Below are 26,692 nucleotides of genomic sequence, written 5' to 3' on the forward strand. Positions count from 1 at the left end.
CTTGCAATCATGGAATGTTGGATCTCTGGTCCATTTCTCCATCCTTACTGGAATCATAGAATATAGAGATGGAGGGAGGGATCTCAGAGAGCTATTAAAATTATGGACTGTCAGAATGGAAGAGGCATTCAAAATTGAAAAAAAAAATTTAATTCAGTTATTCTAAACACTTAGCAAGCTCTCAGAATCTGAAAAAAAAAAATTACATTTCTTCCTGGGAGGGGATGCAGTGTTTTGGTGTGCAATTTCAGATGATTTATGTATATCCTTGAATCCACGGAGAGCCCCCATGTTAAATTTTAAATATACATACACACACACACACACACACACACACACATATATATATATATATTTCTTCTGAATTTTTCGGATCAACAAGTCAGCATACCAAAAGGTGAATTGGTCCAACATCAAAAATATAGTGTTTTCATGACAGCAGAAATATTTTGACATTTATTCCAATGCTTTCATCATATTAGACTTTTTATTATTATTAGAGTGTGAGATCAGTTTGAGAAGGGATCAGAAATCATTCATCTTATATCATTTAGCTTCCAGCAGAAAGTCTTTCTCCCAGTGAATCCTAAGTAGCAATTAAAGGAAAGAGGAAAGAATGGCTTGTAAACTGTGCCTATTAAGGGGGATTCCTAATTGATTCTCAGACCCTTTGAGAAGTTTTAGTATCTTTGATGGTGTACTGTTGCTGGAGGCTGTGGAAAAGAAGCCTGGATATTTTTTTAAACTTTTTATTTGGAAGTAATTATATATTCATAGAAAGTTGCAAAAATAGTACAGGGAGTTCTCCTACTCTTCACCTAGTTTTCTCCAATAATAAAGTCTTGCATAACTATAGTACTATATCAAAAACAGGAAACAGTCATAGGTAAAACCCATAGACCTTATTTTTATGATTTCCCAGGCTAGCTTGCTTTGTTTGTTTGTTTGTCTTTTGATTTGGTGGTACTGGGGAATCAAACCTATGGGTGCTCTGCCACTGAGCTACATTTCAGCCTCTTTTAATTTTTAAAATTTTTGTGACAGGCTGGCCTTGGTGGTGCACACCTGTAATCCTAGCACTTGGAAGGCTGAGACAGGAGGATCACTACAAGTTCAAGGCCAGGCTAGGCTATATGGTAAGTTTAAGGGCAGCCTCAACTACATAGCAAGACTGTCTCAAAAAGAAAATTTGTGACAGGGTCTTGCTAAGTTGTCCAGGTGGAAGTTGAACTTTTGAGCTTCCCGTGTCAGACTCTCAGAGTGCTAGGATTATAGGCATGTGCCACTGTGCTCTGCTCATTTCCCAGTTTTATATGTACTTGTTTGTATGTATGTGTTTATAGGTCTTGCAATTTTATCACATGTAGATTCATACAACTATTACAACAATCAGTATCTAGAATGGTTTGATCATCAAACAGCGCTGATATCTCTATGACTGCACCCATTTTTCTTGCCATACCCCATTCCTAACCATAGACAATCACTAGTCTGTTTTCCATCTGTATAATTTTGTCATTTAAAAATGTTACTTAGGGTTGGGGATTTAGCTCAGTGGTTCTGCGGCCCCTCTCACAAATGCAAGGTCCTGAGTTCAATCCCCGGTACCAAAAGAAAAAAAAAAGTTATTTAAGGCTGAGCATGGTGGTGCACACCTGCAAATCCAGCACCCAGGAGGCTGAGGCAGGAGAAGTTGGAGGCAAGCCTGGGCTATATAGTGAGTTCAAGGCCAGCCTGAACTACGTAGTGAGACCCTGTCTCAACCCCTCCTCCCAAAAGTTATATATATGAAATCATATATATATAACATTTGGGGATTGGCTTTTTTTTTTTTTACTCAGAATAATTCTCTGGAGATTCATCCAGGTTGCTGCATGTAAATAGTCTATTCCTTTTTATTACTGAGTAGTCATCCATGGTATGGATGTTTCAGTTTATTTGGCCATTTACCTGTTGGAGGACATTGGATTGATTCCAATTTAGGGATATTACAAATACAGTTGCTGTGAATTATTTTATGATGTAGCTTTAGGTAATCATTTAATCTTTCAGAGCTTGGGAGTAATAAGTCATACAAAGATGACTCTGAAAGAAGAACTGTCACCATTACTCTTTAAACTCATCAAGGAAATTGAAAGGGAAGCAAGGCTTCCAAATTCATTCCTGGAAGCAAGTGTTTTGATTCCAAAACCAGGGAAAGACCCAACCCAAAAAGAGAACTACAGACCAATCTCCCTAATGATCATAGATGCAAAAATCCTCAACAAGATACTGGCAAACAGAATACAGAGTGTCATCAAGATCATACACCCTGACCAAGTCGAATTTATCCCAGGGATGCAAGGATGGTTCAACATTCATAAATCAATAAATGTAATACACTATATTAACAGAGTTAAGGACAAAAACCATATGATGATCTCAATAGATGCAGAAAAGGCATTCGACAAAATCCAACACCCATCCATGATAAAAAACTCTACAGAAATTTGTAATAGAAGGTCTTTATCTCAAGCTGATTAAGGCTATCTATGAAAAACCAATAGCCAACATCATACTTAATGGTCAAAAACTGAAAACTTTCATGCTAAATCAGCAACAAGACAAGGATGCCCACTATCACCACTCCTGTTCAATATAGTTCTGGAAACATTAGCCACAGCAATTAGAAAAGAGAAATAAATAAAAGGAATAAAGATAGGAAAGGAAGAAGTGAAATTGTCATTATTTGCTGATGATATGATACTTTACATAGAAGACCCAAAAAACTCAGTCCAAAGACTTCTAGACTTAATTGACAGATTCAGTAGAGCAGCTGGATATAAGGTCAACAGTCAAAAAACAATAGCCTTCTTATACACAAATAACAGACTCACTGAGAGAGAAATTAGGGAAATAATCCCTTTTACAATAACATCCAAAAAAATGAAATATCTAGAAATCAGTCTAACAAAGGAAGTAAAAGACCTCTACACTGAAAACTGTAGCACTCTGAAAAAGGAGATCAAGGAGGATATAGGAAAATGGAAAGATATCCCTTGTTCCTGGGTAGGAAGAACCAATATAGTGAAAATGGCCATATTTCCAAAACCAAATATAGATTTAATGCAATGCCAGTTGAAATTCCAACAATATACTGCACGGAACTAGAGAAAATAATCCAAAAATTCATTCGGAACCAGAAGAGACCTAGAATAGCAAAAGCAGTTCTAGGCAACAGAGACATGGCTGGTACCAAAAAAAAAAAAAAAAAGAATAAAAACAGAAAATGGAGTACCTAACACTGGGGACTGAATCCAGAGCCTCTGCACTGAGCCACATCCCCAGACCTTTTTCTTACATTTTGACGAAGGGTCTTGGTAAATCACTGAATTGCCCAGACTGGGCTCAAACTTCTGGTTCTCCTGTCTCAGCCTCCCACAGTGCTGAGATTACAGGTGTGTACCACCACACCTGGCTTCCTAGGGGCTTTTTATTTTTCTTATTATTTGAAACTTGTTCCTCTTCACTGTAATCCTAGCTGGCCTCCTGGAATAATGTGTGTGATATAAACAAAATCCCAGAATTACTAGCTACTGAAAATCTGCTTTTTTGTGTTTTGCTTTGTTTTGTTTTTTTGTTGTTGTTGTGTTTTTTTGGTACCAGGGATCATGCTTTTTGGGTTTTGTTTGTTTTTTCTTAAATTCTTTTATTGGTACATTTTAGGTATACAATACAATTACATTTATCATTGGGTGCTTGTACCTGTACATGATGTATCTTGGTTCTTATTTTTTTCGCCATTCCCTGTGCACCCTTCACCCCCTCCATCCCCTCCCCCTTCCCTATTTACGTAGACTTTGTTTCCATTTTTTTTCTTTTCTCATAATTTTTCCTTTCCCTCCTTTCCTTTCTCCTTCCTCTCCCACCACCCCTACCCCTTTGGACCTTTTCTTCCTATTTCAAATTATCAATTATTCATTTTAATCATTTTAATCATTTACACTTACAGTTTCTCACACCAGAGAAACTATTTGGTATTTACACATGTGTGTCCTATTTATTTCACTTATGAGTATGCCCTCAATATGCATCCATTTAGCTATAAATGTCTCTAGTTTCTTTCTTTATGGCTGAGTAGTACTCCATTTTATAAAAAAAAAAACACATCTTCTTTATCCAGTTTCCAGTTGATGGGCAAATGGGCTGTTTCCAAGCTTTAGCTATTCCAAACTGTGCCGCTATAAACATGGGTGCACATATATCGCTGTGGTATGATTCTTTTAATTCTTTGGGGAAGATACCCAGCAGGGGAATAGCTGGATCAAATGGGACCTCTAGCCCTAGTTATTTGAGGTTTCTCCATACTGATTTCCACAGTGGTTGCACTAGTCTGCACTCCCACCAGCAATGGAGAAGGGTTCCTTTCTTTTTTTTTCTCTTAAATTCTTTTATTGGTACATTTTAGGTATACAACACAATTACGTTTCTCATTGGGAACTTGTACCTTAACATGATGCATCTTGGTTTATTTTTTCCCCATTCCTAGCCCTCCCTTCGCGTCCTCCACCCTTCCCTATTTACAAAGACTTTATTTCCATTTTCACAGCCCCGCCAGCATTTGTTATTGGCTGATTTCTTGATAGCAGCCATTCTTTCTGGGTGAGGTGGAATCTCAGTGTTGTTTTCATCTGCATCTCTCAAATGGCCTGTGATGTTGAACATTTTTTCATATATTTATTTGCTGTGTTTACTTCTTTGAGAAATGTCTGTTCATTTCAGATGCCCAGTTTTGAACTGGGTCTTTGAATTTGGGAGGTCTGATTTTTTTCAGTTCTTTATATATTCTAGATAGTAGTCCTTTGTCTGAGGTACAGCTGCTAAAAATTTTTTCCCACATTGTAGGTTGTATCTTAGCTCTGTTGGTGGTTTCTCTTGCAATGCAGAAGCTTTTTAATAAGATGAGATCCCAGTTGTTGATTCCTTGTGCTAGTTCCCGTGCTACTGAGGTTTTGTTTATAAAGTCTTTTCCTATGCCAATGTCTTCAAGAGTTCTATCTAACTTATCTTCCAGCAAATTTAGTGTTTCTGTCTTAATATTTAGATCTTTTGTAAGACCGAGGGCCTTACCAAACGCTCCGAGGAGCTGACTGCAGCGACGAACACCCGGGAAGGAACACACCGGACAAGTTGGAAAATAAAACAGACCTTTATTAGTCTGGCCAGACAGCACTCCCAAAGCAAAATAGCTTAGAGAGGCAACTGGCTCAGAGTCCGAGGCTGTTTTATAGGGGGTTGAGGGGGAGGTTAACATGTAGATTTACGAAAAAAGGAACAAAGGTTAGTGGTCGACTGTCACGTACTGATGGTCAGCAGACATACACACTAATGGTCACGACCGTCACGTACTGATGGTCAGCAGACACACTGATGGATTGTTCTACAGGTAGTGGGCCCGGGAACATTCATTCTCCGGACAAACAAGAGGTTGAGTAATTTTACTTAGGAACTTTGTTTCGTTACAGATTCTATTATCCCAGAACTAACAAGCACATTTTAACCATTCATTTACGAGTACAATAGAGGCTAGGGGAATAATTGATTTTGGAATCATGCAGTCCCACACTTTAATCCACTTCAATCTTAGTTTAGTGCATGGTGATAGGTATGGGTCTAGTTTTCATCTTTGGCAGGTTGAAATCCAGTTTTTCCAACACCATTTATTAAATAGGCTATCTTTCCTCCAATGAGGGTGGTTGGCTCCTTTGTCAAAGATGAGGTGGCTGAGTGTGTCTGGAGTTGTTTCTGCATCTTCTAATCTGTTTCACTGATCTTTGGGTCTGTTTCTTTGCCAGTACCATGCTGTTTTTATCACAGTAGCTTTGTAGTATAGTTTCAAGTTGGGGATTGTGATGCCCCCAGCCATGTCTCTGTTGCCTAGAATTGCTTTTGCTATTCTGGGTTTCTTCTGTTTCCAAATGAATTTTTGGATTGTTTTCTTAAGGTCCATGAAGTATGCTGCTGGGATTTCAATTGGGATTGCATTGAATCTATATAGTAGTTTTGGAAGTATGGCCATTTTCCCTATATCTTTAAATATGTTTATACTTCTGTTTCTTAGTTATCAGTTTTGAAAGATGTCTTAAAATTTAAAGGCCGTGGTGGCACATGCCTGTAATCCCAGCACTCAGGAGCTGGGGAAGAAGGATTACAAATTTAAGGCCAGCATAAAATGTGTAGGCAGTACAAGGTCAGCCTGAGCTACACAGCAAAACCTTGTTTTAAAAACAAAAACACCCAGGTGTGGTGACTATAATCCCAGTACTTGAGGCTGAGGGCGGATTATCTCGAATTTGAGGCCAGCCTAATTTACATGGACCTGACTCAAACAAAGCAAAACAAAACAAAAGAATCAAATTTAAAGCCATGGAAATTCAAAAGTCCATATACTTATACTATCTTCTCTACTAACTTGTTAGCTATATTATTTCTTTTTTTAAGCTATATTATTTCTTGACTCCTTTTTAACCATTTATTTCCAACTCCTTCACTTGCTTTTTGCAACCTGTCCTATTTTTACCAAGCTAGCATCCTTTATTTCTCTAAACTAACCTTCACTTTGGAGATAATTTATTTTTTTAAACACTTTTTCTGTTATCTGCCATTTCCTCCAGTTGTCTTATCATTTCTTTGAATGATTGCATCTTTCCTTTGATCTCTACTTTTTTTTTTTTGGTACCGGGTATCTAACTCCGGTCCTTGCACTTGGGCAGCAGGCGGCAAAACCACAGCTAAATCCTGGCCCCTTTGATCTCTGCTTTTTGATCTCTACTTTTTGATCTCATTTTAAAATGTACTAAGCCCTTTGAGTTCATTGTGATTAGCATTGTTTCATGTTAATTTTCTCTCCTTCCTTCCTGCCTGACTGCTTTCTTTGTTCCTTTCCTTCCCTCCCCCCTTCTCTCTCTCTCTCTCTTTCCCTCTCCCCTCCCCCTCCTTTCATCTGTCATTTATTTTTCTTGTTCACTGCCTCCCTCTCCTGTTTTTATTTTTTTATTTTTTTGGTACTGGGGATCGAACTCGGGACCTTGGGCTTGCAAGGCAGGTGGCGGCACCACTGAGCTAAATCCCCAGCCCCTTATTATATAATCTTAACAAAGTCTCACTGCATAACACATAGGAATGTTCTCAATACTACAATGATTTAAATGTATCAGTTTCTTTATTACTATAGATCCTCTTTAAATGAAATAATTGCGGGGTGTAGTGGTGCACACCTGTAATCCTAGCACAAGATTACAGGCATATACCACCATGCCCCACAAGAAAAAATATTTTAGATCCCATTTTCTCTACTTTTAAAAGGGCCCCAGGGGTCTGGGGATGTAGCTCAGTGGCACCCTGTGCCTGCCAAGATTGTGCCTGTGCAAGATCCTGAGTTTGATCCCAGTACCAAAAAAAAAAAGGACCCCAGAGTCATTTCTCTTTTTTTATTTTATTTATTTATTTATTTATTTATTGGTACTGGGGATGGAACTCCAGTCCTTGCGCTTGCAGGGCAGGCAGTGGAACCACTGAGCTAAATCCCCAGCCCTCTTTTTTTTTTTTTTTTTTTTTGGTACTGGGGATCGAACTTGGGTCCTTGCACTTGCGCAGCAGGCGGCAAAACCACTGAGCTAAATCCCCGGCCCCAGCCCTCTCTTTTTTTTAAATTAAATTTTATTTTATCCCATTTTCCCCCTCAAGGCCCCTCCCCTCCATATGTACAAAAGCTTTGTTTCCATTTTTTCCTTCTATTCTCACTTTTTTTCTTGTCCCTTCCTTTCTTCCTCCCTCCCACTTGTTTCCCTTCACATTTGAATACCTTCTTCCCATTTCCCAACATTATTATACATTTCAGTCCTTATTTCCACTTTTGGTTACTCACAGCAGAGAAACAACGTGGTATTTAAACATGTTTGCCCGATTTATTTCACTTAAGAGTATGGTCTCAAAGTCTATCCATTTAGCAAGAAATGTCTGAAGCTCTTCCTTCTTTATGGCAGAGTAGTACTGCTTTGTATAAAAATACACATCTTCTTTATCCACTAGTCAGTTGATGGGCATTTGGGGTGTTTTCAAGATCTTAGCTTTTACAAACTGTGCTGCTATAAACATGATTGTGCATATATCACTGTAGTATGATGCTTTTAATTCTTTCAGGAAGATAGCAAGAAGAGGTATAGCTGGGTCAAATGAAACCTCTAGTTTTAGTTTTTTGAAGTATCTCCACACTGATTTTTACAGTGGTTGCACCAGTCTACACTCCCACCAACAGTGAAGAAGAGTTCCTCCCCACACCACCCCGCACAACCTCCAGTGTTTGTTATTGGTTGAATTTCTTGATAGCAGCCATTCTTTTTGGAGTGAGATGGAATCTCAATTTTTTAATTTACATTTCATGAACAACCAGTGATGTTGAACATTTTTTCATATATTTATTTGCCATTTCTAATTCTTCATCAGATGCCCATTTTTGCATTGGATCCTTAAATTTGAGGAGTCTGATTTTTTTGAGTTCTTTATATATTCTAGATAATAGTCCTTTATCTGAAGATCTGGTAAAAAAAATTTCCCACTCTGGGGTTGTCTCTTCACTCTGTTGGTGGCTTCTCTTGCAGTGCAGAAGTGTTTTTTTTTTTTTAATAAGATGAGGTCCCAGTTGTTGATTCTTTGTAGTATTTCCCGTCCAGTCTGGGTTTTGTTCCTGAAGTCTTTGTTTACTCCTATGTCCTTAAACATTCTACCTATTCTCTCAGCAAATTTAGTGTTTCTGTTTTAATATTTAGATCTTTGATCCATTTCAGTTTGAATTTAGTGCATGGTGAACGATAAGGGTCTAGTTTCAATCTTCGGCATGTGGAAAGCCAGTTTTTCCAGGACCATTTATTAAAGAGGCTATATTTCTTCCAGTAAAGGTGTTTGGCTCCTTTGTCAAAGATAGGGTAGCTGAGTACATTTGGAGTTATTAGTGCATCTTCTGGTCTGTGCCATTGATCCTCAGGTTTGTTCTTTTGCCAGTACCATGCTGTTTTTATCACTTGCTTTCTAGTATAATTTCAATTCTGGGATTGTGATGCCCCCTGCCTTGCCTTTGTTGCCCAGAATTGCCTTTGCTATTCTAGGTCTCTTCTGGTTCCAAATGAATTTTAGGATTGTTTTCTCTAATTCTGTGAGATAAAGCTGTTGGTATTTTGATTGGTATTGCATTGAATCTGTGTAACAATTTTGGAAGTGTGGTCATTTTCACTATATTGGTTTTTCCTATCCAATTACAGGGATATCTTTCCATTTTCTGAAATCCTCTTCAATCTCCTTTTTCAGAGTACTGTAGTTTTCCATGTAATGGTCTTTTACTTCCTTTGTTAGATTGATTCCTAGGTATTTCTTTTTTTGAATGCTATTGTGAAAGGGATTGTTTCTGTAATTTCTCCGTGAGTCTGATATTTGTGTACAAGAATGCTATTGATTTTTGAGTGTTGACTTTGTATCCAGCTATGTCACTAAATTTGATTATCAAATCTAAAAGTCTTTTGGTGGAGTTTTTGGGGTCTTCCATGTAGAGTATTGTGTCATCTGCAAATAATGATAATTTAACTTCTTCCTTTCCTATCCTTATTCCTTTTATTTCTTTCTCTTATCTAATTGCTCTGGCCCAGGGTCATTTCTATCACAAGGTCCTTTCAATATTTCATACCAGATTTAGTTGAGGGCTTCTGTTTTTCTGAGTTTTCCTGATTATCCTAATTTAACAAGACATATGGAATAGTGCCCTATACCCACCCGACAGTCTGAAGTTCTAAGCCTCAGAATGAATCCCAGGCTAAGGTGTTGAATGTCCCTACCCACATCCCAAAAGCTTCCTGCTTGCTTTAAGGTGGCCCTGTGACTCTGGCAGTCATTTAGCCACCTTGAGCTCCAGTGTCCTCATGTATGAAGTCGGGTTTAAGGTCTTTTACCTTGTGGTGGTTCTGAGGATTGACTGAGATAATGCCCAGGAGTGCTCAATAAATGTGAGACTTCCAGATCCTAATTCCTTTCCATTTCCCCCTCCTCCCTCTGGAATCTTTCACTGTGACATAAGTAGATTCTGGGAATGAGATTTTTCTCAGAATCAGGATTCCAACAGCTGTTGGTAGGGTGTGAGGAGTGGAGAGGACCTCTTGCCTTGCCATTGAGGGAAGCTCTTTGTTTCTAGTATAACTGTATCTTTAGGGCAAGATTTGTCATCCTCCCCTTGAGAGGAAAAGGTCTATTTGTGCCATTTGCTGACTCAGGAGCCATGAGGAGACATATGGTGTCTCATTCTTGGATGCGCTTGAAGAAGGAACTGGTGAGGAGGGACAAAGGCTCTGGGGGGCTATTCCTGAGTGGATGATTGAACAGACAAGCATTTTGAGGAAAGAAGAGGCAGGTATAGGAAGGGCTGTGGATAAATGATACACAACCTGTTTCTTTTGGAGCCACAGTATGGCACAAAGGAAGAAGCTCCAGATGAGTCTCAGAAAGACTGAATTCTGATTCCTGTACTGTAGCCTATTACCCTCTATATACTATTCAAGCCCCGAGCCACACTCTGCACCCTTGAGTCCTGCTCTGTACCAATTCTCCCTGCTACTGAGAACCGGATAGAACAAGATAGGGCAGCAAGGTCAAGTCGTAGGGTAAGCTGTGCACTCTGGAATCATCCTGCCTAGGTTTAAATCCTCAACACCTATTAGCCACGTGACCCTGGTCAAGTTACTTGGTTTGCTATGTCTTTGTTTTCTCCTGTCTAAAGGGCAATGATAATATTAGGGCCTACTGCATAAGTTTACTATTGAAGATTAAATGAGTTAATACATATTAGAATAATGCCTGATAGTACTCAGTTGTACTATCAGTCTTATTACTAAAATATCCTTCCCATATTTTATTTATTTATTTATTTATTTATTGGTGTCGGGGATTGAACTCTGGTCCTTGCCTTTTCAGGGCAGGCAGCAGAACCACTGAGCTAAATCCCTGGCCCTATTTATTTAATTTTGTTTGTTTGCTTTTTTAAGACAGGGTCTTGCTTTGTAGTCAGGCTGGCCTTGAACTCACTATGGAGCCCAGGTTGGCCTCAAACTCAAGGCAATCCTCCTGTCCCAGCCTCCTGAGTGCTGGGATTACACGTGTGCACCACCATGCTTGGCCCCATATTTTCTTTAGATTTTTGTTTTGTTTTGTTTTGGTTTGTTTTTTGAGACAGGTTCTCACAATGCAGTCCAGGCCATTGTTGAACTTGTTGTGTAGTCAAGGCTGGCCTCGAGCTTGTGATCCTCTTGGGTAAGCCTCCTGAGTAGCTGGAGTTACAGGCATATACCACTATGCCCAGGTGTAGTTGCCAACTTCTGAGGCATGATTGTTCCCCCTGTGGCCAGTTTGAAGGTACCAACATAATTTCAACTTTCAAATTTCTGGAACATGTAACCATTGTTCAAGCACACTACTGCATTTAATCCTGTTAAATTTCACCTTGTTGAGTGCCAGCCAACTTGCTGTTGCCTGTTGAGAACAGATGGTTTCTATTGATCTTGTTTGTTTTGTTTCCATAGGGGCTGTACCAGCTCTCCATGGATATCATAATGATGATCCGAGTGTGTAAGATGTTCTGCCAAGGCCTCAGGGGATTCCAGGAATATCAAATCATTGAGCCTGTTTACAGAAGAAACCCTGTCTTCTTCTTCTGGGATGTAAGCAGCTGGGCTTAGTAGAATTATTAGGATTATAAGGGGGTCCAATAAATAGTACCCCACTTCCCAGCCCATTCTTAGAACCATCTGAGAGAGAAGACAAAAGATAAAACAGATGGGAGATCCAACTGTCACTTTGTTAGTGACAGATGTATATTGGAGAAGGTATGACTTATATAGCCTAATTCTGAACCCCAGAATTAGCCAGCCTTTTGTGCCTAGTAGCAGGCCAAGCTGGAAGAGGGCAGTAGCAGGGCTTGCTGTCCTGAGCTCAGGAAAGAGCAGAATACGGGCTCAGAAGGGAGAAAAAGGGGGATGATCATGCTCAGTTTCTCCTTCCAAACTCACCAAGGAGTTTGTCCTTCCTCTATATGAAAGGAGAAAGGTTAGTAGTATTTTACTAAGACTGAACTCTTCTGCCCCTCTGTATAGAGAGAAACTAAGAAATGGGAAAGACACTTTCTCATTCCAACCAAACTTGCAAGAGCCAGAAGGAATCTGAGAGTCACAACAGAGTTGAGGTTTATTGCTTTTTTTTTTTTTTTAATTAGTAAATGTTTGCAATACCTGAATTTTACATTCATCTTCGGGAGTAGGTATATGTACATAATACATCTTGATTCTCTTTTATTCCATTTCCCTTCCCCACCTACCTCCTTCTGTTTATATCTAGATCCCCTTTCCTTATTATTATTATTATTGTTATTTTTTACTTCATGTTTATGATATATGTTTACATTCGTTGTGGGTATTTGGTACATGTATATAGCACATTTTAAGTTTTTTTATTTCCCTGCCTTCCTCCCCTTGCCCTCAGGCTCTTGAACCCCTTCCCATTTGCAAAAGATCTGTCTCCCTGTTTCCTTCTATCAGTTCTTTATTTTGCTCTTTATTTATACTTTGCCTTACTCAAATGATAGATACTATATGGTATTTAAGCTTGTGTGTCTGATTTTACTTCACATATTTTCCCTTTGTATCTATTTTCCTACAAATGTCTCAAATTTATCCTTCTTTATAGCCAAGTAGTATTCTGTTATGTATAGATACCACATTTTCTCCATCCATTCATCTGTTGTGACTATTTTTTGGGGGGGAGGGTTCCCAGGGATCGAACTCAGGACCTTGCGCTTGCAAAGCAGGCGGCAAAACCACTGAGCTAAGTTCCCAGCCCTATCTGTTGATAGATGTACAGGCTGCTTCCAGGATTTAGCTGTTGTGCATTGTGCTGCTATAAATATTGATGTGCATGTGTCACTCTAATATGATGTTATTATCTCTCTTTCTTTCTTTTTTTTTTTTTTTTGGTACCAAGGATCAAACTTGGGACCTTGTGCTTTCGAGGGAGGCGGCAGAACTACTGAGCTAAATCCCCAGTCGGATGTTATTATCTCTCTTGGGAAGATACCTAGAAGGGGAATAGATGAGTCAAGTGGAATTTCTATTTTTTAGTTCTTTGAGAAATCTCCATAGTGATTTCCATAATGGTTGTACTAGTTTGCATTCCCACTAACAATATAGAAGGGTTCCTTTTTCACTGTAGCCATGCCAGCATTTGTTATTATTTGCTCTGGAAGATTAACCTTCTTTCTGGTATAAGATGAAATCTTAGTGTTGTTTTGTTTTGGTTTTTTTTTGGTACTGGGATCGAACTCGGGACCTTGCACTTTAGAGGCAGGCACCGGAACCACTGAGCTAAATCCACCTCCCCACCCCCCCGCCCTATATCACTGTAGTAGCTTTGTAGTAGAACTTAAAGTCAGACTGTGGATTGCTTTTGCTACTCTGGATCTCTTCTGGTTCCAAGAGTTGAGGTTTTTTGAATGCCTCAAACTGTATATCATCTCTACTTTCTTTCTAAATGATGGGAACATTTTTATGGTTTTGTTCACTATGATACCCTTCTTTCTAGATTTTTTTTTTTTGTGGTACTGTGAATCAAACTCAGGATCTTGTGCTTGCAAGGCAAGCACGGTGCCACTGAGCTAAATCCCTGGCATTCTTTCTAGATTTTTCTAAAATGTTCCAACTTAAAATATTTTATCCCAGTAATAGATCGTTTGCCTTTTTTTGGTTTGTAAATGATGAAAAGTTGGTCACCATTCTGTTAACTAGTCCTGGCCCCCCAAAAGTATCTTTTGTGTGTTATCTGGGGCTTTAGCATTTCCCCAGCTCATACCTGGACAAGCCCTGCCCATTTCCCTCTTGTGCCAAGAGTGACTAGACCCAGTTCTAGCTCCCTCCATACAGGAATTTATTCCAACGAATTTCTGGAAATGGTTTCTGAAGGATTGTAGCTGAAGAGAGGGTAGGAGGCAACTTTCCATTGGTCTCTGATTTAAGATATAGGAGGAATTAAGTATAGGAGGGCTGAGTTAAGATATAGGAGGGCTGAGTTAAGATATAGGAGGGCAGGGCCAGGGATTTAGCTCAGTGGTGCTGCTGCCTGTGCAAGGTCCTGAGATCCCCGATCCCCGGTACCAAAAAACAAACAAACAAAAAAACAAAAACAAAAAGATATAGGAGGGAGTAAGGCCTTTGGGCCAGCTGAAGGTCATGCCTCTTTGAAATTCAGATTCATCTACATACTTTAAGACATCATGCTGGCCAAATCAAACAAGTGCAGAACCCTGTAGTTGAGCCATGAGATGGGGAAAGATGGAGTAGAAGAATTGTAACTCAGGGGACTTAGGTTTGCTCTCAGGACAGACATTCTGGTTTTCAGGGTGGAGTGAAATGGCAAAGCAGTGGTTTCTGGAGGTCAGGAGGATGTGACTGCTGAAAGACTTGGGCTGATGCATGGGGCAATTGGAAGCAGAAGACCCAGAGTCAGGCTTGGTGTTGGAGATGTTGAGGCTAAGCCCAATAACGTTGCCTAGTCAGAGTGTCCTTGAATAGAGCAGAAGTCTATGCAAGGGCACCCTGTAGAGCTCATGTGACTGTCAAGTGGGAATCTGAGGCTTGGAGACAGGGTCAGGTGGAGAGAGCCAATAGAGAGAATGAATCTGGTTATTTTTGAGCACTACCTCTTTCAGTAACCTCCCTGACAAAAACCACATGGATGCTCAAGTGATAAAGGGGTGAAGGGAGAAGGCAGAGATCCTCATGGACATTAGGGAACAATATGAGGCATTCCCAGAGTGGAAAATGGGTCTCTGGTTTGTCTCATTCCTTTCCCCACCTCTTAGCACATATTCTCTACTCTTTCCACATCATCTCTTCGTCTCTCGGGAGACAGGGCTATATTAGCTGATCCCCAAGATCTCTTTCCCCCTCCTCTTTACAAAGCTCTAGAAAAATCAGGGTTCAGATCCCAGCTGGGCCATTTACTTGCTGTAAATGGTCTTTGGGCAAGTTCCTTTGCTCATCTCAAATCCAATATGGGGCTTAATAAAATCTGCTTTAGCTGGGCATAGTGGCGCTTGCCTGTAATCCCAGCATTCTGGAGGCTGAGGCAGGCGAACTGCCAAGAGATCAAGGCCAGCCTGGGCTACCTAGTGAGTTCAAGGCCAGCCTGAAATACAAAGTGAGACCCTGTCTCCAAAAAAAAAAAAAAAAAAAAAAATCTGTTAAAAGTGAAAATAGAAGGAAAAAATGGAAAGAATGCTTTTGTATATGGGGAGGGGGGAAATGGGATAAAATTTTAAAAATAAAAAGCAGTTATATATATAAAATCTATCTTGTCCTAATGACTACATGAAATAAGATAAGAACAGTACAATTCACTGTGCTTGGCTCACTATGGCCACTTAAAGCTTGGCTTCAGTTGTTCCTTCTTTGGTATTCCTCCTTTATACTTTTCTGTTTGATTGCTTCTTTTCCCTCTTCCTTTTTTCCCCTCTATCCTTCTGTGTTTTCTCTGCACTCCCCTCCCCCTTTCCACCCACATGTTTTTCTGTCTTCATAATGATGTTGTCAGTACTAGGCACGTTGTATTGTTTAGTTAGGGCTTTTGAGCAAAGGTGAACATGAAGGGGCCAGCTGGTAGGAGGCTTCCCATAGCCCAGGTAAACAGAAGGGCTTAGATGCCGAGTTCCAGGAGGAGTTGTCCTCATTCTCTCCCCTCTCCCTGCCTCTTTCAGAAAAAGAAGCAAGGGCGAATTACATTTGACACCATGGACTTCATTGCAGAGGAGGTATGCATAGCTCTAATCTTTCTGTGGATTTTCTCTTTGTACAATGGCCTGGAAGAAACACTGGGCTGGGCATCAGGAGAGTTGATTTTGGTCCAGGCTCTGCCACCAATCCAGAGTGTCCTCCTTGAGCAAGCCACTTTCGTTTCCTTATCTATAAAGTAGCTGATGATAGTGGTTCTCTCCATCCCTGGCATTCCAAGACTATGAGCGTCCCTGAACTAGTTGTCACTATAGCTGAGCAGAACAAGTTGGGGAGAGATTCTGGGCTTGGATCTGTGGGAAAACAACAGAAAGCAAAGAAGAGGATTTAAGAGCCCCAGACCTAGGAGAAAGAAGGCAGGTGGTAGTAAGAACCTTGACCAGTGTGTGAATTCTGGTTCTTCCCTGAACTATCCAAAAGAGGGTGGGCACTCCTATGCCTCACCCAGGTATTGGATGCCCTTTGAAATTTTTCCCATTCTGGTGAGGGAATGTCTTCATGTCCATGTGAGGCTCTGGGATGTACAACTTGTTCTCTGAATTTCAAGAATAATTGTGATCTTTCTCACTTTACCCACCAAATCCTAAATATTAAATTAAAATTTAAAATCCAATTTTAAATTTAAAGGAATCTGCCTATTTATAGAGAAAGCTGAAGTTCTCACTAATACAGACCTGATTTGACCCTGGTCTGGAGCAGTAATGTTAGTTTTTCTCTCAGGAAAAAGGGAAAGAATAGAACTTTAAAACTGGTACTAGGACCACCAATGCCCATTTCTTGCTCCTCCCCTTACTGCCTTGGGCCCCAATCTATGGCTTCTGTTGCCAGCTCTCCTGACCTCAGTTAGATTTCTCATATCCTCTCATGCACGAAGCTTAATTATATAAGTCATCCAAATTCTGCATTTCTTCAGTTTTCCACCCAGGGTCTGGCATTGGGCATTGTTGAAGATTACCTAAATTTTACCTTTCAGACATGAGAAAACAGGGCCCTTATCTGGAAGCCACAGAACCCTAGAGCTGAGGATAATTCTGTGCATATTAGTTGAGGGAGAGAAGAGGGCACAGAGGGAAAATTCATTGTCATAGACAATGCCTACAAGTGGAGGCTGAGTGAGTCATGGATGCCTAGCTTCAGCACAGAGAAGGTAGTCCTGGCTGAGACAAGGGCAGAAGTATTCCTGATTACAGTATGATTGTGTCAAGCAGATGTGCCAAGGCCCCATAAGCCCTAGGATCCTGGTGTCACCTAGAGTTAGGAGCCTTGGCATGTGGCAGATCTACTTGTAATCCTACCTGAGTTTCTTTTATCTGTCAAATGGGAATAATGATTCCTGGAATAGGTGAGGATACAGTGAAATGGGCATATAAGATGCCCCGCACACAGGGAGTTCTCAGTGCATGTCCATCACTGTTATATTTGAGAACAAGAAAGAATATAAGTAGGAGTATGGGGAGTTACCAGCTGTCTCATGTGTGACACTGCTGGATCTTGTGTGTTACTCTGGTCTCCTCTCTGTAGGGTCACTTCCTTCCAAAGGCCATTAAGATCATGCAGAAGAAGCCTTCCTGGAGGGAGGAGCATGAGATCCAGGTCCTTTGCAATGTCCTGCAGTCTCTGGATAGCTTCCGAAACTATAAAGAGCCCCTGCAGCTGCTCTTGGCCAAGGTCATGGGCTTTGAACAGTTAGTGAAAGGCACAGCCCTTGGGCCCTGGGCTAGGCTGGACGGGAAGAACCCAGCTGAGAAGATGTACTGTATCAGGTCCTGCCTTCCCTGCTACAGGGTATCGGCTGTGATGCCTGTCAGTTCACCTGGGTGTTAGCTGGTGCTGGAGAAGCACAGTTTATCTCATTCACTTATTGAGAGTCTTTCTACAATTAAAGAGACATTGAATCTAGAAAGGTCCTGGTAGGACTCTCTGAAAGAATCTGTTCCAGTTTCCTCATTTTTCTTCTTTTCTTTTCTCTTTGTTTCTTTTTCTTTCTTCCTCTCTCCTTTTTTTTTGAGGCAGTGTCTCACTATGTAGTTCAAGTTGGCCTTGGACTCACTGTGTAGCCAAAACTGGCCTTGAACTCATGATCTTCCTGCCTCAGCTTCCTGAGTGTGGGGATTATAGGTGTACACCACTACACTTGGCAAATTCCTTCATTTTTCAAATGAAGAAACTAAGGTCAGTGGGGACTGACTTAGTCATCAGTGTCTTAGTCCATTTTTTGTTGCTAATAACAATACCACAGACTGGGTAAGTTGTAAAGAAAAGGGGCTTATTTTAGTTCATGCTATAGCCCAAAGTTGAGGGGCCACATTTAGTGATAATAACCTTCTTACTGGCAGAGTCCCAAGGCATCATATGGTAAGAGACAGGCAGAGCATATTTATATCTTCTGATCTCTCTTTTTTTTTGAAAAAGGTTTTACCACTTATTGCCCACTTACCAGTGTTGGTTCACAGAAAAATTAAGATGCCCAACTGTCTACCAGACAGTGTGACATTTTTAGGTCAATATGGTGAGATGATTATGGCCTTCATACAGAATAAATGTGTGTCATCTTGTGACCTCCATGCAGAGTAAATATGCTGCAGCTCATGTGCAATTCCTTATATTCCCAGCTTGGTCCTCCTTCAGTGTCTCCCCTTGGAATTGTACCTGACTTTATTATGAGTTTTTATCCAAATACATGGAGGAATGGAACAAGTTTGCTTTTGTTTCTTGGCAAGAATTCCTTGGGCCAGGGATGTATCTTGGGCAGGGATGGAGCTGCACCTACCTTGCAAGCACAAGATGCTGAGTTCTATCCCTGGTACCAGAAGGGTGGGGGTGGGGTGGGGGGCTTCTTTGGGCTGGAGATTTAGCTCAGTGGCATTGTGCCTGCCTTGCAAGCACAAGGTCCTGAGTTCGATCCCTGGTACCAAAAAAAAAAAAAAAAAAAAAGAATTGCTTGATTCTGAAAGTCTTGTGAGTAGACATGGTCAGGATGGGAGGCAAGTGCATGCAAGACAATGGATAACAAAAGCAGAAGAGCTCTCTTTTTATAAGGCCAGTAGTATTCCATCATGAGGACCCCATCCTGATGACTTTATCTATTTCTTTTTCGTGCAGGGTCTTGCTCATGCTAAGCATAGTGCTGTGCCACTGAGTACATCCCATTCCCAACTTTAGTCTTAATTATCTCCCAAAGATTCCACCTATAAACAGCACAGTAAGATTGAGTTTCTACCCTTTTAATACCTCACAGTAGGGATTAAACTCCAATATGAGTTTTGGAGGGGACAATCCATATTCAAACCATAGCACCTTGATAATAAATAGCAGAGCTAAAACTCAAATCCAGGACCTGAAAGCCAGAATGGATCACAAGTGATGGTACAGTACCTAGGTATGTATTAGAACAGGGTCTGTGAACTTGAATGAAAGAATTATATCTCTTATTTTCATTAATCTCTAAATGAAATTTATCATTCCTTCTATCATGAATGTAGGCAACAGGCTACTGTAATATAAGCCAAACCTGTATCTTCTCACCAAAAGAAGTCACAGATATTTTCAATTCTTGTTCAAGTTGTTACAGGTTTTGTGAAAAATAATTTATGTTCATCACATCTTCAGAATAAGATGTTAATTGATCTTCTGCTAGATCTTGTTATTCAGTGCTTTAATAAAGATGCACATACATGGGTAATCCCAAATTTGGGTTTTTAAAAACATTTTTTTAAAGGGGGAAAGGTTTATTTAGCTCACAGTTTGTAGAGGTTTCAGTCCATAATCAGCTGGCTCCAAGGTAGGGTGGCAGGGCAGAGGGGCAGCAGGGCAGAAGACAGCAAAAGCAACAAGAGCTAAAAACATTTGTTAACTGTCATTCTGCTGGATTTTATTTTATTTTTATTTATTTATTTTGGTACTGGGGATCGAACTCAGGTCCTTGCTCCTGCACAGCAGGCAGTGAAACCACTGAGCTAAATCCCTGGGCCATGGATTTTATTTTTAATTCTATGAAGTCTCCACTAGACTGTCAAGTTGTCCATGGCACGAGAGGTGCCACATAAATATCTTGTACTAGAGAAGTCTAAGAGGTACATGTGGAAATACTGCCATTGCTGGAACTTCTCAATGGCTTCGTAGGAAGAGCCTAGCAGGATATTTAATATTAGCTCTGTTTGGGAAATTCAGGATATAAGATGAGTATCGGTTTGCACCCTGACTTCCTCCTTCATGGCGGCTTCAGTCTAGCATATAAACACAACCATCTACAGGTTAGGACCATATATGACTTTTTATGACCAGTGCAGGATCTTTTAAGGCTTGGTCATAAATTTTATAGAAGAGGTTTGGTTTTGTTTTAAGAGAGGTCTTGGTATGTAGTTTATGCTGGCCTTGAATTCACTATGTAGTCCAGGCTGGCCTTGAGCCTGCAGCAGTCCTCCTGCCTCAGCCACCCAAGTGTTGGGATTATAGGGATGTATCACCATGTCCAGCAAGGTTGCATTTTAACAGGTTGTAGAGATGTAGACCGGGACATTCCAAGCAGAGAGAACTATTTCTTCTGTTCTAGTCCAGGGAAAAAGAGTGGGTCACCGCTATCTGTACAGATTCCAAAGCAGCCAGAGTGGTGTCAAGAGGAGAAAAAGAATTATAGAGCTAGAAGCTCAGGAATTTGGTGCCACATCTGCCCCAGTATGACCTCAGGCAAGCCACTTAACCATTCTGAGCCTCAGTATCCTCACCAGTGAAATAAGAGTAATATGGATTTTCTAAGGATAATAAGATTTTGGGGAAGATAAGTAAGGTGGTGATTGCTAAAACCACCTGCTAGTTGTTGAGTATTTCTGGGACTGGGCATTAGTAGCTTAGATAGAATTCTTCCATTTACAAGTATGAGAAAACTCAGCTCAAGAGAATTGGTGACTTGTGTTCATGAAAACTCCTGGGGTAGTTCTTCAGCTTCAGGCTCAGTTGAATTCAGGGGGCTTGGTGTTACCAGGACCCAGTGGTTGGTGGTTGCTTGCATTGTCTCCCCTCCCCTCCCTTCCCCTCCATTCCCCTTTCTTCTCTCTCTTTCTCTCTTTCTTTCTTTTTTTTTTTTTTTGGTAGCAGGGTTCAAACTCAGGACCTTGTGCTTGTCAGGCAGGCATGGCACCACTGAACTAAATCCCTGGCCCTCTCTTTTTCTGATTAGGTCTTGCTAAGCCACTAAATTGCCCAGGCTAGACTCAAGGTTTTGATCCTCCTGCCTCAGCCTCCTGAATATCTGGGATTATAGGCAGACACTACCACACCAGGCTTCTCCCTATCTCTTGAAACTTTACTCATAAAAATCTTCTCATCCGACCTCTCCCCTCATAGTGGCAAGATGGCTGTCATGGTCACAGCTCCTCTGACAACTTCCATCTTTCCAATCTTACTCTGATGAGAAAGAAAGAATACCTTTCTAGTTATTCAAGTCAGAGCCTTGGGGTTAGTTGTTTCTGAGCCATATTGGCCTTTCCTTCAGTCACAATTGAAGTCTGAATTTAAGAACTAAATCCTATTTTGCCCTGGGCCTGGATGCCTCTCCTTTAAGAATGCCCAGTTGGGTAGTGAGCTGCTAGGGATCATAAGACTATCTGTCTCTTTCCCTGGCATGGTCATGTTTTTTTTTTAATATATATATTTATTGGTACATTTTAGATATAAAATACATTTACATTTATCATTGGGTGTTTGTACCAGAACATGATGTTGCCAGTTCAGAGAGTCCAGGTGGTTGAGTATCAGATTGTTCCATCACATTTCCCTTTGGGGTTGCTGTAGGTGATCCAAAAGTCTGTTTTTGAGGCTTGTTTAGGTGTCTTCTCATTTCCACGGGAGGGGGTGCTTCTGGCACCCACACGGCTCACCTTCTCTGCCCTAGGAGCTTGGGATGGCAGCAGGGGAGCTTCCTTCCGGGTTCTGGGACCAGCTCAGCTTCTCTGCCCTAGGAGCTTGGGATGGTGGTGGGGGAGCTTCCTTCCGGGTTCTGGGACTGGCTGAGCTTCTCTGCCCTAGGAGCCTGGGATGGCAGCGGGGGAGCTTCCTTCCGGGTGCTGGGACCGGCTGAGCTTCTCTGCCCTAGGAGCCCGGGATGGAGGCAGGGAGCTTCCGGGTGCTGACCAGAACATGATGTATCTTAGTTTTTATTTTTTCTCCCATTACCTGTGCACCCTTCACCCCCTCCACCCTTTCCTATTTACACAGAGTTTGATTCCATTTTTTTCTCTCATAAATTTTTCTTTCCTTTCTTCCCTTTCCCCATTCCCTTCCACCATCCTCAAACCCTTGGACCTTTTCTTATTTCAAATTATCAATTATTCATTTTAATCATTTTCATCCTTATTTACCTTTCAATTTCTCACACTAGAGAAGCTATTCAGTATTTACATGTGTGTCCTATTTATTTCACTTGAGTATGGCCTCAATATGCATCCATTTAGCTATAAATGTCTCTAGTTTCTCATTCTTTATGGCTGAGTAGTACTCCATTTTATAAAAAAACCACATCTTCTTTATCCAGTTTCCAGTCGATGGGCACTTGGGCTGTTTCCAAGCTTTAGCTATTACAAACTGTGCCGCTATAAACATAGGTGCACATATATCGCTGTGGTATGATTCTTTTAATTCTTTGGGGAAGGTTCCCAGTAGGGGAGTACCTGAGTCAAATGGGACCTGTAGTCTTAGTTCTTTGAGGTATCTCCATACTGATTTCCACAGTGGTTGCACCAATCTACATTCCCACCAACAATTGAGAAGGATTCCTTTCTCTCCACAACCCCACCAGCATTTGTTATTGGTTGATTTCTTGATAGCAGCCATTCTTTGTGGGGTGAGGTGGAATCTCAGTGTTGTTTTCATCTGCATCTCTAGAATGACCATTGATGTTGAACATTTTTTCATATATTTATTTGCTGTTTTTACTTCTTTGAGAAATGTCTGTTCATTTCAGATGCCCAGTTTTGAATTGGGTCTTTGAATTTGGGAGGTCTGATTTTTTTCAGTTCTTTATATATTCTTGATAGTAGACCTTTGTCTGAGCTACAGGTGCTAAATATTTCTTCCCACATTGTAGGTTGTCTCTTAGCTCTGTTGGTAGTTTTCTTGCAGTGCAGAAGCTTTTTAATACAATGAGATCCTAGTTGTTGATTCTTTGTGCTAGCTCCTGTGCTACTGAAGATTTGTTCATAAAGTCTTTTCCTGTGCCAATGTCTTCAAGAGTTCTATGTAACTTATCTTCCATCAAGTTTAGTGTTTCTGACTTAATATTTAGATCTTTAATCCACTTCGATCTTAGTTTAGTGCATGGTGATAGGTATGGGTCTAGTTTTCATCTTTGGCAGGTTGAAATCCAGTTTTTCCAACACCATTTATTAAATAGGCTATCTTTCCTCCAATGAAGGTGGTTGGCTCCTTTGTCAAAGATGAGGTGACTGAGTATGTCTGGAGTTGTTTCTGCATCTTCTAATCTATTCCACTGATCTTCAGGTCTGTTTCTTTGCCAGTACCATGCTGTTTTTATCACAGTAGCTTTGTAGTATAGTTTCAAGTTGGGGATTGTGATGCCCCCAGCCATGTCTCTGTTGCCTAGAATTGCTTTTGCTATTCTGGGTTTCTTCTGTTTCCAAATGAATTTTGGATTGTTTTCTCTAGTTCTGTGAAGTATATTGTTGGAATTTCAATTGGGATTGCATTGAATCTATATAGTAGTTTTGGAAGTATGGCCATTTTCACTATATTGGTTCTTCCTACCCAGGAACAAGGGATATCTTTCCATTTTCTTATATCCTGCTCAATCTCCTTTTTCAGAGTGTTGTAGTTTTCAGTGTAGAGGTCTTTTGCTTCCTTTGTTAGGTTGATTTCTAGATATTTCATTTTTTTAGATGCTATTGTAAAAGGAATTATTTCCTGAATTTTTCTCTCAATGGGTCTGCTATATGCATATAGGAAGGCTATTGTTTTTTGAGTGTTGACCTTGTATCCAGCTACTCTACTGAATCTGTCAATTAGGTCTAGAAGACTTTGGACTGAGTTTTTTGGGTCTTCTATGTAAAGTATCATATCATCAGCAAATAATGACAATTTCACTTCTTCCTTTCCTATCTTTATTCCTTTTATTTCTCTCTCTTTTCTAATTGCTATGGCTAGTGTTTCCAGAACAGTATTGAACAGGAGTGGTGATAGTGGGCATCCTTATCTTGTTCCTGATTTTAGCATGAAAGTTTTCAGTTTTTGACCATTTAGTATGATGTTGGCTATTGGTTTTTCATAGATAGCCTTAATCAGCTTGAGATAAAGACCTCCTATTCCAATTTTCTGTAGTGTTTTTATCATGAATGGGTGTTGGATTTTGTCAAATGCTTTTTCTGCATCTATTGAGGTGATCATGTGGTTTTTGTCCTTGACTCTGTTAATATAGTGTATTACATTTATTGATTTATGAATGTTGAACCATCCTTGCATCCCTGGGATGAATTTGACTTGGTCAGGGTGTATGATCTTGATGACACTCTGTGTTCTGTTTGCCAGTATCTTGTTGAGGATTTTTGCATCTATGTTCATTAGGGAGATTGGTGTGTAGTTCTCTTTTTGGGTTGGGTCTTACCCTGGTTTTGGAATCAAAGTAACACTTGCTTCCAGGAATGAATTTGGAAGGCTTGCTTCCCTTTCAATTTCCTTGATGAGTTTAAAGAGTAATGGCAATAGTTCTTCTTTAAATGTCTTGTAGAATTCAGCAGTGAAGCCATCAGGACCTGGGCTTTTCTTTGTTGGTAAGTTTTTTATTACATTTTCAATTTCACTCATTGTTATTGGGGTGTGTAGAATTTCTATATCTTCCTCATTTAATTTTGGCAATTCGTATGTATCTAGGAATCTGTCCATTTCTTCTGTGTTTTCCATTTTATTAGAGTACAGGTTCTCAAAGTAGGTATTGATGATTCTCTGGATTTCTGCTGGATTTGTTGTGGCTTCACCTTTTTCATTCTTAATTGCATGGATTTGAGCCTTTTCTTTCCCTTTTTCGATAAGGTTGGCTAAAGGTTTATCGATTTTATTTATTCTTTGGAAAAACCAACTCTTTGATTCATTGATTTTTTTGTATCGTTCTCTTGGTCTCCATTGCATTGATTTCTGCTCAGATCTTTATAATTTCCTTTCTTGTATGAGCTTTGGGTTTGTATGCTCTTCTTTTTCTAGGAGCTTGAGATTCTGCATTAAGTTATTTAACTGAGTTCTCTCTGTTGTCCTAATATGGGCATTCACTGCTATGAATTTACCACGTAGAACTGCTTTCATTGTGCCCCACAGATTCCTGTATGTTGTATTGGCATTATCATTTACTTGTAGAAACTGTCTAATTTCTTCTTTAATTTCCTCTGTCACCCATTGGTTGTTCAGGAGGGTGTTGTTCAATTTCCACATGTTTGTGGGTGTTCTGCGGTTTCTTATGTTATTGATCTCCAATTGTATTGCACTATGGTCTGATAATATACAGGGGATAACTTCGATTCTTTTACATTTACTTAGATATGTTCTGTGAGCTAGCATGTGATCTATTTTGGAGAATGACCTGTGTGCAGCTGAAAAGAATGTGTATTCTGATTTTGTGGGGTGGAACACTCTATAAATATCTATTAAGTCCATTTGTTCAATAGCTTCATTTAGTTCTAGAATTTCATTGTTAATTTTTTTCTAGTTGATCTGTCTATTTGTGATAGAGGGGTGTTGAGGTCCCCCACTACAATTGTATTAGTGCTTATTTGGTTTTTCATGTCCATTAATATTTGTTTTGTACAGTTGGGGGCATTCATATTTGGTACATATATATTTATGATTGTCATCTCTTCCTCTTGGATTGTTCCTTTCACAAGGGTGTAGTGACCATCTTTGTCTCTCTTAATTAGTTTTGGTTTGAAATCTACTTTGTCTGCAAATAAGATTGCTACGCCTGCTTTTTTCTGGGTTCCTGTCACGTGGAGAACTGTTTTCCATCCTTTTACTTTCAGTCTATGGATTTCCTTTTGAGTTAGGTGTGTTTTTTGTATACAGCATATTGCTGGGTTTTGCTTCTTAATCCATTCTGCCAGTTTATTTCTTTTGATTGATGAATTGAGGCCATTAACATTGATAGTTATAATTGACAGATATTGACTCATCCTTGTCATGATGTTTTACCCTTGTTGGCTCTTTTATTTCTTATTTTCCCCCCTTTCGCTTTAGTGTCTTACCTTGTTTGGTGCCTTCTCTCTGCTGGGCCTCATGGAGTTGTGACCTTCATTGTCTTTTTCTAGGATATTGCTTAAAATTGTTTCGGGTGCTGGTTTGGTGTTCATGAAATTTCTCAGGTGTTCTTTGTCGTGGAAGTATCTAATTTCCTCATCAATTTTGAAAGATAATTTTGCCAGATACAACAGTCTAGGTTGGGAGTTATTTTCTTTTAGGGCTTGAAATACTTCACTCCAGGCTCTACTTGATTTGACGGTGTGTGTTGAGAAATCTGCTGTGATTCTGATGGGCTTTCCTTTGTAGGTGATTTGTTTCTTTTCTCTAACTGCCTGTAGAATTTTGTTCTTCTGTTGGGTTTCTGGGATCTTGGCTATTATATGTCTAGGTGTAGATTTTTTTTGGTCACGGCTGGTTGGAATTCTATATGCCTCACTTATCTGTATGTCCAATTCTCTACCTCTGTCTGGGAAGTTTTCTACTGTTACTTCTGTGGACAGTTTTTTTATGTCAGTTGTACTTTCTCCTGTTTTTTCGTGGACTCCCATCAGTCTTATGTTATTCTTCTTTGCATCGTCCAGCAGCTGTTGGATTGATTTCTCATGGTCCCT

The 26,692-nt window shown here is 40.1% G+C and overlaps 1 protein-coding gene across 1 annotated transcript in view; it reads left to right on the forward strand.

Annotated features, from left to right (window-relative positions):
* Positions 1-1,143: 1,143 nt before the first annotated feature.
* Cnbd2 (cyclic nucleotide binding domain containing 2) overlaps positions 1,144-26,692 on the forward strand; it is an 84,418-nt gene continuing 58,869 nt past the window's right edge. Inside the window, 4 exon segments of the mRNA XM_087189132.1 lie at positions 1,144-10,351; positions 11,598-11,735; positions 15,818-15,871; positions 17,373-17,536. Coding sequence (XP_087045258.1) covers positions 10,301-10,351; positions 11,598-11,735; positions 15,818-15,871; positions 17,373-17,536 — 407 coding nt within the window. The 5' untranslated portion in view covers positions 1,144-10,300.

The sequence above is a fragment of the Heterocephalus glaber genome, unplaced genomic scaffold (genome assembly GCF_053883595.1).
Source record: "Heterocephalus glaber isolate CG9 unplaced genomic scaffold, H.glaber_assembly_v1.0 deba00001532, whole genome shotgun sequence".
Lineage (NCBI taxonomy): Eukaryota > Metazoa > Chordata > Mammalia > Rodentia > Bathyergidae > Heterocephalus > Heterocephalus glaber.